Consider the following 13,306-nt stretch of genomic DNA (forward strand, 5'->3'; position numbering starts at 1 on the left):
CCTTAGTATTTGCGAAACAGGAAGCTCGGAACAGCTGTGAGGCATGGTGCGGCCATCATGCACCAAAGTGCCTTTCTGCTTCTCATTGCAGCTGACCCTCCGATTATTTAATTGAGCCATTAGGTGAATTAGCCAGGTGCTCTATGCTGGGCTGACGGGCTGCTGTGGAAGTGCCAGAGCTGGGCAGTGAGACAGGTCCTACCCTGGCCTGGCTGCTCTCAGGCTTAGGAAATTCCCAGCATGCTCCCTGCCAGTGTGTCTCTAGGACGCAGACAGAGAAAGACATTAAGAGCAGGGAGCAGGCCATCTGCAAATTCCCCCTAAGAGAGTCCCATCCCCGTGTGTCAGTGAGGATGTGTCTCAGCCTTCAAGCAGTAACAGAGTGTGGGACTGCTCAGGGAACTTTTCCTTTAGGGTGTGGATTATGTATTTATCTTTTGAAAACTCTGGCCCGATAGGGGCTCTATATGGAGAGCTTGACAACGAACAGTGCCCTCTGGACTCTCACGTGGCATTCGACACCCACAGTAAAGAGAGGGTGCGGTCCTTCACCCCGACACATCTATGTTTTCTCCTTTCAACCTTAGAGTCGGTCAACAACAGTTTGCTATCTATTGTGTCGTGCTTCAGGGTCTGGAAAGTGCCACACCCCCTTCTCCCCATGCCACAAGGCTAGAATTGTCCAATATTGGTTCCACGAACATAACAGTGACTGGCCTGTCCAGTCACCAGATCTCAGTCCAATTGAGCATCTGTGGGATGAGATAGGAAGAGCTATTCGGAGCACAGATCCTGAAGAGTCCAAATAGTCAAGAGAGAGATGCATGGTCAATCAAAAGGAATTTAATACGAGCACACACTCACAGAATAAGTGTTCCAAGAGGCAATCTCAAGAATGGTCTGAGAGAAGTTGCAAAGTACATTAACTTTAATGCACACCAGACAGGAGAGAAAGACAACAGGGCCCACATGTCATGTGATGCTGGTGAAAACTGTCTCTTATCAGACCCTGTTCTTCTAGGTAGCAGGTATGAACTGTAGGGACAGAGAGACAGGGGGACACTGTCAGTCAGAGGGACAAATGGACAGAGGGGCAGATGGACAGAGACAGATGGACACTGCCACCTCAAGAGTCAAACACCCTGACACAGCACAGTTTTGATCTCTTTAATTTGTCATAAAAATACATGTTCTAGTTAAAATACAATATTAAAGATCAAGTTATATATTAAGATATATTATGTCATTATATTTAATATTGTACTGCAGAAGAACAAATATAATAGAATACATACGGTGATTCACTATAATATATATGTATATCTGTATGCCTCTATATAAACAATCTTACAGCACTTCAATAGAAAGTACAGAGCAGTAATAATTTTGTAATTTCCATTAAATAAGGACAGGTAGTGTTGTGAGAGCAGTACCAGTGAGCCTGAAACATGTCCCCTGACTCACTGGGTGAGAGTGAAGGTTTCTGTGGCAGGCTCAATGCAAGCAAGAGAGCAGAGAGGTGCAGTTCTCCAGCTGCTCCAGCCCCTCCACTGCCTGCAGCAGCTCCTCCACCTGCTCCTCCGGCAGCACAGCACCCGCGTTGGCACGGAACTTCCTGCGCAGGGCGTCGGCACTCAGCGGGTGGCGCCAGTGCCCATAGAAAGTGTCGCACCGCCCCTGCAGCACGGTGCCGTCCACCAAAGTGACATGGACCTCTGCATACATGCGGTCGAAGTTGGCAGGATTGTCGGGAGCGTGCTCCACTCGCACCAGGGACAGCAGGGTGTGCAGCTTGGGTCGCCGCCGGGCGGCGGGGGAGAAGGAGCTCGGCGTGACCTCCCCGTCCAGCAGGGCGGAGCAGGCGCTGAACTGGAAGGAGTGGCGTGCCTGGTGCTCGGACGTGGGGAAGGGCCGGTTGATGTACTTGGAAGGTGGCACACTGAGCAGGATTTCCTTCACGACACGGGGCGAGAGACTGCCACCCTGGGGGCCGACCAGCAGCTCACGCACCGAGCCAGCCGCCTCCGCCACCCAGTGCATGCCCAGGTGTGCAGGGAAGCTTTTGAAGGCCACGTCTTGATTTTCCAGGAGGAAGCACAGGTCCCTGTCCTCAGGAGGGTGCATTGGCTGTGGGACATAGTCCTCATAAAAGGCGCTGAAGCCGGCGACCCCAGGCAGAGCGTCCAGCACTAGGGCGTTGGCCTCCAGCCCACGAGACGCCAGCAACGCCGCCTCCAGACCCAGCCTGGCTGCATTGCCCAGATGCAGCGGCTTGGTCTGCGTGGCTGCGTTGGCCATGGGGGCACCTGCCAAGGAGGCTGCGATCGCCAGGGCGTGGCAGCACTGTGTGCGTTCCAGAGACAGTAGCCGCGCACAGGCTGCCGCACTGCCCAGGGTGCCCACCACGCTGGGGGGGTGGAACCTGCAGGGGAAGCAGAAGCAGAGAAGAGTCAGAGAGAGGGACACTCTGCTCAAAGAACAACCAGTTTTACAAACTGTTTACACGGTCAAACAGAGCCTGGCTCACTGCGCACTGCTTTGCACACCATCTCCACCATCTCCAGCTCATTCTACACTTCCAGTCCCTGCCTCCTTCTCTCCTCTCTCCTCTCTCCTCTTTCTCTCTCTTTCTCTCTCTCTCCGGGGGTCTCACCTCTTGGGAATGTTCTGTGCCTCATTGGAGAACCTCATCAGCCGGCCCTGGACCTCAATGCCCACATTGAAAGCCAACAGGAAGTCCAGCCCACTGGGTTTGCTGTAGCTGGGCAACATGTCACTGACAGCCAACAGGGCAGGAAGTACCGCCCCCGAGGGGTGGGTAGCTGGGTGCCAGGTGTCATCAAAGTCCATAGAGTGGGCCTGGGTGGGGAGAGAGATGGGAGAGAGAATGTTATAAGGGCATAAGAGACTGGCTTCACAAACAACACAAGGAAACTGCATGCTTCTCTCCCAGTGCCTTCATGCATTAAGTGTGATAGGGTGAGTGTAGTGGGGTGTGAGTGAGTGTGGTGGGGTGAGGGTGAGTGTATTAGAGTGTGGGGTGTGTGGAGTGTGCTGTGTCCAAGCGGCATCTCCTTACCGCCACGCCATTCACGAAAGCTGCCAGTGTCGGGGAGAGCCGGGTCTGACTGCGGCCGTATACAGCACTGATGTCATCAAGGGCATACATGTGCTGCAAAGACAGTGGTGGTTAGTGTCCAGGCTGGGCACTCTAACCACACCCAGCTTAACCATCGCCAGCCTCCACAATCTGGACACAGATTGACGGGACTGTTAGTATGGGTCTGACTGAGGGACAGGTGGAAGTGCAGTGCAGTACAGTACAGTACAGTGTGGCTCACCTGGCAGTGCTGCAGGGCCAGTTGGAACACCTGTGTGGTGCTGCCCAGGAGTCCCACCCCCAGGCTGTCGAGCACCATCCTCTTACTGCGCTGCAGCAGGATGGGGGACAGCTGCTGGGGCACCACGCCCTGGATAAAGCTCCCGAAACTGCCCGTCACTGTGTCCTCTGACACTGACTTCTCCACCACTTCAGGACACACACACACACACACACACAGAAAAAGGGGATTCTGATCAATTTACAAAATTGGTAAAAAAACAAAAACAGCTGAATGTATTAAGAACTGATGCAGTGGAGAGACAGAGAGAGAGCTGAGCGTTTTCTTTACCTTCCAGTGCAGATCTGTGCAGTCTGCGGACGGTGAAGACCTTCTTGGCCGATCTCTGAAAACAGGAGGAGACGCTCAGATGCTTACAACAACTCACCTTTGGCATTCAACAGACACATGATCTTATCTGCTGCACATACAAGTGTACACCGCCCAATTAGAACAGGTCAAACGTCTCAGAAGATCTTTTGGAGATGAAACTTTAACTAGCTCTTTATCTTCTTTTGCTTATCCTGTGCTGCCTTTATTTCATATTCTGTCCCTAACAAAGCATTCTGGAACTCATTCAGTCTCTCTTTGTCAGTTAAGTCAGACAACCACATCTGTAACACAGGGGATGTACAGCATGAAAGAAATGTAAATAAATATGTATCATTCTCATTATAACAAAGGAAACAGTCAGTTTCTTCTAATACAGCTTGTGTTAAGCTTGTGATCAAGAACAAATAATGCTAAAACAACAACAAAACTTAAACAAACTTCACTGTTGTAGTATATTTATACATATATTGTTAATATTATTATTATTATTTATTTCTTAGCAGAGGCCCTTGTCTTCTGATGTTTCCAAATAGTTAAATCTGTAGTATGTATACTCGTAATTGACATCACATTTGTTTTATATGAAATATCCCTCAGTTCTCAGACAGTTCTAACCAAGCTCTTGAACTATTGCAGTCAAGGCATGTGTCTGTCTGTGCTTACCTGCAGTGTGGAGAGCATGCTGTGAGTGAGCAGTGTCTTTGTGATCGTCTCTCTCAGGTGAGATCCTGAACTCCTAATACTCTCCCCAGACCTCCTGCAGGTCTTATACACCTCACTTGCAGATGAGCTGGGCAGGAGCTTCACCAAAACACCCCTTTTCCCCCGAGGTCATATGCAAATCATTGTATTTTTCTAGTGGGAATTTCTCAAAATCTCAGAAATGAGTTACGTAATCGAGTGGAGGATGATGTCATTCCATTGTCAGGTGGATTGGGGACTCATTGCATGGGACGATGGTCAGGGAAGTTTTCAGACTCCTCCTGCCACCCCACCCACTGCTGTCCCAAGGACACACATGCTATAAAAAATACACTGCCAATACACTCACAGTGCAGTACATCAGGACTCCTGCCAGGTAAATACCACACTTGCTTCAATATCTTAACATGTTTTTCATGAAGCATGCATGATAATATTATAATAATAATATATTGATTTGTGAACTATTTTTGTATGTATTATATTGCATTTTGTGAAGTGACGTTTGATTTTCTTTCGATATTGTCTTATTATGGTATTTAATAATTCATTTTCTGCTGTACAGTGTGCTAACTGAGGAGGTTGTGCAATGGTAAAGCCAATAAAGCCAACTAGAGTTAAAAATATGAATGAAACCAATACAAATAGACAGTATGTATATAATAAATAGTATGCTTAAGTTATTAAGTCTGTACCATTGCCCAAGGCAACACACATTTGATCAAACTATAATGCAAGACACTATATTTATATAACATAGCAAGGTGTGACATCACTACAGAAAATACTTACATAGCCTATAACTAAAGTAATATTCTTAAAAAAATAGAAAATTGTATAACGAAATGTATGAGTTACCAATTGGGACTTGTTGTAGCAACATTTTTAAAACAATAATTCAGTCTCTTATTCCCCATTTCTGTGGACACGCAGGTTGTTTATTAACTTTAAAGGGAAACTTACCATGCTCCAGGTCCAAGTGACAACTGTGCTGTGGAGTTTGTATTCAGATACTCAGTGTCTGTGCCTCTGTTGTACCACTCTGTCCTGTATCTCTCCATGCTGTTGCTCTCACCTGTATCCCTCACTCTGTACTTCATTCTCCACTAAACATACAGTGTGATGAGTGGGGAGTAGAAAATTAGGAGACAGTACAGACATTTGAAATATATATTCAAGGTTTCTTGTATTTCCTCAGGTCTGGAAACGTCTTGAACCAAAAAGCAGGGAAACCAAGAGCAATACCTGCAATGTAATGCAATATAATTGAGACATGGTTGTTCATGAGGTTTAATTTAATCTGTTAGTTAAGGTTGGGACTCTGGCTACTCCTCCAGCCCTGAAAATAGCCAGAATCCAAATGCCAGAAAACTTTGCCCAATCATTTCAGTTTAGCCAGTAGAAACTCCCCCACCATTCCCCATTCCCCATCCCAATGCTATTTAAAGTGTTTTCTCACCTGTCTGTATTTCCACTGTTTAGGATGGTAGACTAAGAGCCCTGTTACAGCAGAGGGATAGGGTTCACCTGCTGTGAGTTCAGTGCTCTGTTTTCTCTCTCAGCAGATAAACACAGATAGACAGACAGACAAACAGACCACATGGGGCATTCAGACGGTTTCCCTGCCAGTTTCTATGGAGAGCCAGGCGTCCTGGGGCTACTGGCCAATGGGATCAGTGCTTTCCTCGTCCTCCTGCAGAACTTCAACAGTGCACGGACTGGAGTGGCACCGCTTGGCGTGGAGAACATCCTGGCTGGTATGCCCCCCCCATCCGCACTGCCACACTGCAGCAACACTTTAGTCTATCAAGTTCTCCTAGAAAGACTCAGGCTTTGATATTCATCTACAGATCTCTGATAAAGCTGAAGTAGGAGTAGATTCAGGTTCAGCCAGTATTGTAACAATGCAATTCAACATTTCTCAGGTAATGTCCCTAGAAAGCAAAAACAATTCAGGCTTATCTTTTCCCTTGAAGAGCCAGTGCAGCTCTTACTGCTAGAGAGGCCTGTTTGGTTCCTTTTTGACCTTCAACATTCTTACACAGAATATCAACAGTTATCAGCCTCTAAAGATGAGAGATTTATTGAGAGAACTTTCTACCTCTTAAGATGAACCCCTGACTATTCTCTGACCCCTGACCTGCCTCCTGTCCACAGGTGTGCACATCATCCTGATTGGTGGCGTGTCTCAGCTGGTGGCCGGCCTGCTCTCCTTCCGCAAGTACGACCACCTGAGCGGGACATCTTTTATCGCCTATGCAGCGCTCTGGGGCAGCTATGGAGCCACCCGCATCGTCCTGGGCGCCAACACACCACTGAGCAACTTCACAGTTAGCACCCCAGGGCTGGGCATCGGCTCGGGCTCAGAGAGCAATCTGTCTCTGGGGAGCCCTATCTTCACACCCTTCCCTATCAGCCAGTCTGCCATCGCGGGTCTGGTCCCCTACATCTGCATCTCCTTCATCCTGGCCTTCTGCTCAGCCACAGTCAACTACATCATGCCCTTTGTTTTCAGCGCCATCACACTCACGCTGGTGTTCGAGGCAGTGGGGCTGGTGGGGGGCTGGGCACTGGTGGTGTCGGGTGTCATGGAGCTGGTGATCCTGGCATGCAGTTTGTATGGGGCGGCCGCTCTGCTGCTGAAGGGTGTCACCCAGAGGTACGTGCTCAGTGGTTTCGGGAGCCCTCTGTTCAATGTTCTGCTGCTGGGCACGGCCAATGGCAGTAGCTCTCAGAGCCTAGGTGACGAGAAGAAGAAGAACACCAAGTATGCTGAACCCATGGCTCTGGGTTTCCTCTGTGACACTGTGTCACCCTTCGTCTTTGCCTTCTACTGCTTTGGCTATGTGCCCTCCTTCTCTGTGGGTGTCATCTGGGTCTCCATCGTCTCCCTGGCGCAGCTTCTCTCCAGCTTCTACGCCTACCTCCGCCAGGACTGCTACCACGCCACCAAGTTCATGTTGCACTGCACCTACTGGCTGGTGAAGGCATGGGAGGAGTTTGTGCTGTCGGTGCTGATTGGCCGCCAGCATGAGACAGCTGTTGCCAGCGCCCGGGAGGGGATGGTCGGAGACTGGTTCTTCCTGGCGTCTGCCATCGTGCTCTGCCTGATGTCTCTGAACAGAGACATCCTTGAGCTGGCCCACAATGCTCTCTTCCTGCTGCTGACCATCGCCACTGTCCCCCAGATCCCTCTCCGGGCTTACTATATCTTCTTCGGGGTGGCCTGCTGCCTGTTTCTTGCCCTGTCCCTCTACGGCACCTTCGCCCGGCTCATTAACACCATAGCGGAGAAAGCTCTGATCCCCGTCGGGCCCCAGCTTCTCTCCACCGACAGGCTGAAGAGCGCTCTGGGCTTCCTCAAGCGTTGCTGGGTGAAACCCCAAGACCTGCCACCTAGCACAGTCTCACAACTGCCCGATGTCCTCTTCTACCTCACCAATGGGGTTGCAGCCCTCTCTGCTATCCACAACAGCCACTCCTCCTCCACATTCCTACATCTCTCCCTGCCCTGGGTGTTGGTCTCTGGGGCCATCATGCAGGCTTTTGTAAGCAGGCTGCAGGCCCAGGGAGGGCGAAGGTTCGGGCCCGTCATCGCCTTCTCTTACGCTGCCATCTGGGCTACCTGGACCTGGTACCGGTTTGCAGGTAAGTAGCAAATTGAGCTTGTGGGTATCAGTAAAATATCGTTAATTAATTGTTCATTGTCATTCACAGACAGGCCTGTCTTGGGTAATGAGATGCATGTTGTTCTCAGGTTTTTTGCTTGATGTGACTCCGGCTTCAGCACAGGGCTTCACAGCTGGTGCCATTGCCTTCCTGATTGTGAACGGCTTCCTCATGCTCACTGGTGAGTCAACCCAACCTAGCAATTGTTTATTTTGGGCTTCATTGCACTTGACAAAGCTTTGTCTCAGTTTCGATTTGCTATTCTGTCCCTGGCTCAGATTATGCAATGGAGTGCTACTTCAAATTGGCATTTGAAGCCTGGGTGTTCTTGGCTGTAGAAGCATGTATGTAATTTAGCATCATAAATTAATACATTGTCAAATAAATCCTTCAATCTTTACTGCACATTCACATCGCTTAATGCCTTCCTGTTCTGTCTGAATGAAAACAGTGAACTGGTTCCACAAGCCAGAGAATCAATGAATTGAACCTCTTGCCAGGGCTGTAGTGTAGTGTCTGTTCCGGTCTCTGACGGGCTCCTCTATTTCTCGTCACTCCCCGTGTGTAGCTGCCTATGGGAACCTGGTGCTGCTTGCCCTGACTGCTCTGATGGAGGTCCTCTTGGTGTGTTTCCTCCTCTCCACTCTGGACAAGCTGCCCTACAAGCTGGAGAGTAAGATATTCCCCACCTGCAATACAATAAAAAATAAATGATGTATATAGTGTCTTTCTTGTGTCACAACAGTGGTTTAATGTAGAGTGATGCTGCTGTTGTGTGCGACAGTCTGGGGAATATCTGTGTTTGATGCCAGTGTAGACCTTGCCCAACTGAGAGTTTCAACACAACACATGAGCTGGACAAAAGGATGGGCTTGGCAAGACCATGCCTGATTATCTGTACTGTCCTCAAACCGCTGGGTTTCTTATTGCAGTTGCCATGCTGGCGATATTCTCCATCGTGTGTCTGTACGGCATGCTGGGCTCTCTGGCCAACGCCATCTTCTCAAAGGACCTGCTGCCCCTGGGGCCCCCAGTGCTGAAGGTGAGAATTGTTTTTCATTATTTCTAAATAGCAGCTCTCATGTGTGAGTGAGAGTGCATCCTTGGTCAAAAACACAGATGAACACTGCTTAGGGAAGTGCAGACTTAACCATGAAAAGGATAGGCCCCTCTCCTGGGTCTGCCAGGATATTGCATCAATTCATTCAATCATTTCTCATATCTCCCAGGTTCTGCAGAAGAGGACAGAGGAGATGCCCCCTGCGCCCTGCCCCCTGGCCAATTCCCGGCTGACCAGCGGGCTGCTGACCATTGCCAAGCTGCTGGACACCGGCCGGGTCTGTGGTATTCCCACTGACACGGTGTACGCCCTGGCTGCCTCCTGCCGCCACCCCGAGGCCATAGAGAGGATCTACAACATCAAGGTAAGGCCCAGCAAGCTGCCATGGGTGATAAAAACACAGGCACTACATTCTACTCGGACAGACAGCAATATAATTTCAAAGGCGACTACCTATACAAATATGTATTTAAATGCATACCTTATACCTGTGTGCTTCTGAAGATAGTGCAGATGCTATATTGCTACAATCTTTAATACAGAGCCTGGATTTTTACAACTTTCAGAAAGTTTTTCTCAAATGTGTCGGGATGGAAATAATTTGTCCATACTTGGCGGCTGTCACTGACAAGTCACCCACCCTGCCTCTGGGATTCTGCTCCTTAGGACCGCCCAGCGGAGAAGCCCGTCTGCATCTGCATCTCAAACCTGCAGCAGCTGGTCACTGCCCAGCCCCCTTTCAGCCCCCTGCTGTGGGAGTTCATGAGGAACGTTTACCCCGGGGGCATCAGCTGTATCGTGCAGAAGGGACAGTGGCTCTTCCAGCTGGGTGAGTGGGGGGGCCCTGAGACATGAAAACGGGGCTGCGCAACGGCTGGTGTTTCATAGGAGATGATGTCTTATAAAATAATAACAATTATTTTATTTACCACATGCCTTTATACAAGATTAGTTAACAAGAGGACTTTGTAGATGTTAAGATTAATAGATAAACAGAAGCCAGGGCTGTGAGGAGTCACCTGCCCTCCAGTACTGACAGTCCCCTTTCTGTGGATGCAGGTGTGGGTCCCGCCTATGACCGCGTGGGTACCGAGGAGAGCATCATGATCCGCGTGCCCGACCACACAGTGACCGCACACTTGTGTGACATGACTGGCCCGCTGGCCATCACGTCCGCCAACCCCAGCGGCGAGCCAGACAGCACACACCATGATATGGTCATCACGTGAGTGTCACTGTGGAACGCCCATGTGTCTCTATTCACCATGATATTGTGGTACTGGGAAACTTAGATGGCCTGAAATGTATGTTTTATAATTCAGTTTGATGTTGATTTCAGCTTTGTCGGGATATTACTGAAAATCTGTAACTGTGGCTGTTTCTCACGCACAATTGGAGGCAGAATCCTGATTTGCCTAATCCTGATCTTGTTGTCCAGGCGTCTGGGACACGAATTAAATGGAGTTCTGTGTGACGGAGAGTCCAGCGAGGTCGTGGCATCAACAGTCGTCAACTGCCTGAAAATTGATGAAGGTAAAGTATAGTCAGCTATTCACGCCGAAAAACACCATCACAGAGGAACACTGCCTTCATTTTATATGTCCTTGTCATTATAAGCCTGGAGAAATACATTTATATTACTTTTAAAAATATAGTTTATTATGTCACAAGAAAAGTACATTTCTTTACTTGTGCCTGTAATATATTTTCACTCTACTTTTAAAAGTGTATCTCCTAACCATTTTAATACATTTTTAATATACTTACTTTTACTTTACTTCATGTTGTAAATATTAGTTTTTCATATTGACACTGAATCAGACTCTCTGAGATACTGTCTCACAACACTTTTCACACATCACCAACAACAGCTGACAGACTGTGCTGACGCACTGAGCAGGATGTCATTGCCGCTTTCCGTTCCCAGGCACCATCACCATTGTGAGAGAAGGCTGTGTCCCAGCCATCAGAGTCAGGCAGATTTTTGAGAGGGTGAAGAGCAGCATGGCATGAGCACATGATCCCACCTCAGTGAGTGTCTGAAACCCACAGGTCTACTGGCAGGTCTGGGATGAACCTGACTGAGCAGCGTCATAGCTCTGCAATGAAGATTCCACTCAAACAATGAAGAAACACATACAAATGTTAACACTTTACAATAGTGAAGTGATGAGTGAGTGCACATGAACACATGAACATCATAAAATGAATGCAAAGCTATGAAATAAAGCAATTCACTTTGTAGATATTAAGTTTTTTGCAAGAAAATTCCGTTCCACTTAAAACAATGCGTATTTTACTAGTGTCTTCATGTGCCCATTGTGTGACTGTTTCTTAGCATATTCACTGTATATTTGGGTTCAATAATCATTATTATTTATTTTACACCAGTTGTCTAAGATCTGAAATAAATGTATTAGATATTGTGTTAGCTATTTATTTAAATTTAATGTGCAGTATAGGAAATTGTCAGGTTTTATTACTGTGTATCTGAACTTCAGTTTTCAAGATTTTTTACATAACAAATAACACATTACACTGAATTTGATGTTTTAATCCAACATTTTATTTAAACAATCAAGGTACTATTACTGTTCCTTCGATTTCATTTTGATGAAAACCACACCCAACAAAAAAAAAATTGATTGAATCACAGATCTGGAAATGTCTTTCATTTGTGCTCAGTATCAACAATAGGTAAGATTAGGCCATAAACACAGTGGTCTTGAAAGAACAAATTATAGACTGAGGTAATTGAATTAAATGAGTGATGTATATAATATTGCAACAGTTTGTATCTTAAACTGTCTTGGGTTCAAGACAAATTAACATGTGGACGGTGACACTTGAATTAGAACAGCTCTTTTATTACCAACCACTACTCCCAATGCTCTACATGAGCTGCAGGCTGTGATTGAGAAGAGAAAGGGAGGAGGGGTGTGACAGCCACTATCCTGCACAGCCAGGGTGCACAGGCAAGGTACACACAGAGGGATGAGAGCGACGCTTAAAAGTCCCGTCTAGGGCTGTCCTCTTCACAGGATGCTCCGCTTTGGCATAATGAGGTTGCAGCTCTGGAGTATATTCACTGGATGTATTCGAAACCACATACTACCATACTAGATGTAATACATACCAACATTTCAGTAGTATACAGTATTCATATTGGACATAGTATATGAAATTGTAGTATGGTAAAAGTACCTGGATGGCTTGCTACATTCGTCAAAATATGCGGTACACAACCAGAGCTCAATACAATGAATACTGCATCCCATCATGCTTCGTGTCTGTCACGTGAGATCACATGACAGATATAGTACACTGAATCATCTTCATACTGCGTACTGCATTACTTACTAGTCAGAAAATCAGTATGTATCATGCAGTATGCACTTATGGAGTATGTAGTATGTAGCATGTAGTATGTAGTAAGATAGTTTTACGAATACAGCCAGTGAAATGGCTCCAGCCTCCACGGTAAACAGCCGACTTTGAGCTTCCAAGGTATGGGAGGGCAGTTGAGCACCAGAGAATCACGGTGCCCACTCCCCCTCCAGAATAGGGAGGTCCTTATAGTAGGAGATTCTTAGAGGTGTAGATCACACAGTGATACACCTACCCGCATGGTATCTCGCCAGCTTGCTGCTCTAGTATGCACCTGAGAAGACAAATACTGTTAAGTCTTGCGAATGATAAATCAATGAAATCTTTGCAGGAGTGGCAGCACTACCCATCGCCACCAGAAGGGGAGGAGACAGACTCTACAACCAAAGTGAAACCAATATTAAAGTGCAGGGCCTTCGCTAGCCCATGGAGGAATGAATGTGGAGACCTGCCATTTGAATAAAGACTTATTTTCTCGCACAGTGTTCAACCATCTATCCATCCATTTTGTATACCGCTTGTCCAGGTGAGGGTCGCGGTGGCAGCATACTAAGCAAGGCAGACCAGACCTCCCTTTCCCCAGTGACAGATTCTCCTCCTGGGGGATTCCCAGGCGTTCCCAGGCTAGCCGGGAGATATAATCCATCCAGTGTGTCCTGGGTCGGCCTTGGGGTCTCCGCCCAGTGGGGCGTGCCCGGTAGAGCTGCACAGGCAGATGCCCGAACCACCTCAACTGGCTCTTCTCATACTGGAGAAGTAGCGACTCTACTCCGAG

General features: G+C 47.7%; 2 protein-coding genes across 3 annotated transcripts; one reads left to right on the plus strand and one right to left on the minus strand.

Moving 5' to 3' along the window:
- Positions 1-910: 910 nt before the first annotated feature.
- Positions 911-4,462, minus strand: LOC136711767 (cis-aconitate decarboxylase-like). The gene is made up of 6 exons (XM_066688224.1): positions 4,377-4,462; positions 3,672-3,726; positions 3,342-3,529; positions 3,080-3,172; positions 2,654-2,859; positions 911-2,422 (listed from the first exon to the last, which is right to left on the minus strand). Exons 1-6 carry the CDS (start codon positions 4,392-4,394, stop codon positions 1,495-1,497), a joined length of 1,488 nt encoding a protein of 495 aa, XP_066544321.1. The 5' UTR covers positions 4,395-4,462; the 3' UTR covers positions 911-1,494.
- Positions 4,463-4,757: 295 nt separating this feature from the next.
- LOC136711795 (uncharacterized) lies at positions 4,758-13,006 on the plus strand. 2 transcript variants are annotated; one of them, XM_066688264.1, is made up of 12 exons: positions 4,758-4,791; positions 5,978-6,172; positions 6,573-8,063; positions 8,173-8,265; positions 8,653-8,757; positions 9,017-9,126; positions 9,314-9,508; positions 9,811-9,973; positions 10,204-10,369; positions 10,583-10,677; positions 11,072-11,175; positions 12,863-13,006. In XM_066688264.1, exons 2-11 carry the CDS (start codon positions 6,016-6,018, stop codon positions 11,155-11,157), a joined length of 2,661 nt encoding a protein of 886 aa, XP_066544361.1. In that variant the 5' UTR covers positions 4,758-4,791; positions 5,978-6,015; the 3' UTR covers positions 11,158-11,175; positions 12,863-13,006. The 2 variants fall into 2 exon arrangements, with proteins under 2 accessions (XP_066544361.1, XP_066544360.1); XM_066688263.1 differs by lacking the exon at positions 12,863-13,006 and having other exon boundaries at positions 11,072-11,652.
- Positions 13,007-13,306: the final 300 nt, after the last annotated feature.

Source organism: Amia ocellicauda, chromosome 16 (genome assembly GCF_036373705.1).
Source record: "Amia ocellicauda isolate fAmiCal2 chromosome 16, fAmiCal2.hap1, whole genome shotgun sequence".
In the NCBI taxonomy this organism is placed as follows: Eukaryota; Metazoa; Chordata; class Actinopteri; order Amiiformes; family Amiidae; genus Amia; species Amia ocellicauda.

Excerpts from the sequence above, each read along its gene's own strand:
- LOC136711767 (XM_066688224.1), bottom strand. Across the intron at positions 2,860-3,079 it reads CTTTCGTGAATGGCGTGGCG|GCCCACTCTATGGACTTTGA; the intron begins GTAAGGAGATGC and ends CTCCCCACCCAG. Across the intron at positions 2,423-2,653 it reads GCACAGAACATTCCCAAGAG|GTTCCACCCCCCCAGCGTGG; the intron begins GTGAGACCCCCG and ends CTTCCCCTGCAG.
- LOC136711795 (XM_066688264.1), top strand. The coding sequence starts at position 6,016 with ATGGGGCATTCAGACGGTTTCCCTGCCAGTTTCTATGGAGAGCCAGGC. Across the intron at positions 6,173-6,572 it reads CGTGGAGAACATCCTGGCTG|GTGTGCACATCATCCTGATT; the intron begins GTATGCCCCCCC and ends TCCTGTCCACAG. Across the intron at positions 8,064-8,172 it reads GACCTGGTACCGGTTTGCAG|GTTTTTTGCTTGATGTGACT; the intron begins GTAAGTAGCAAA and ends TGTTGTTCTCAG.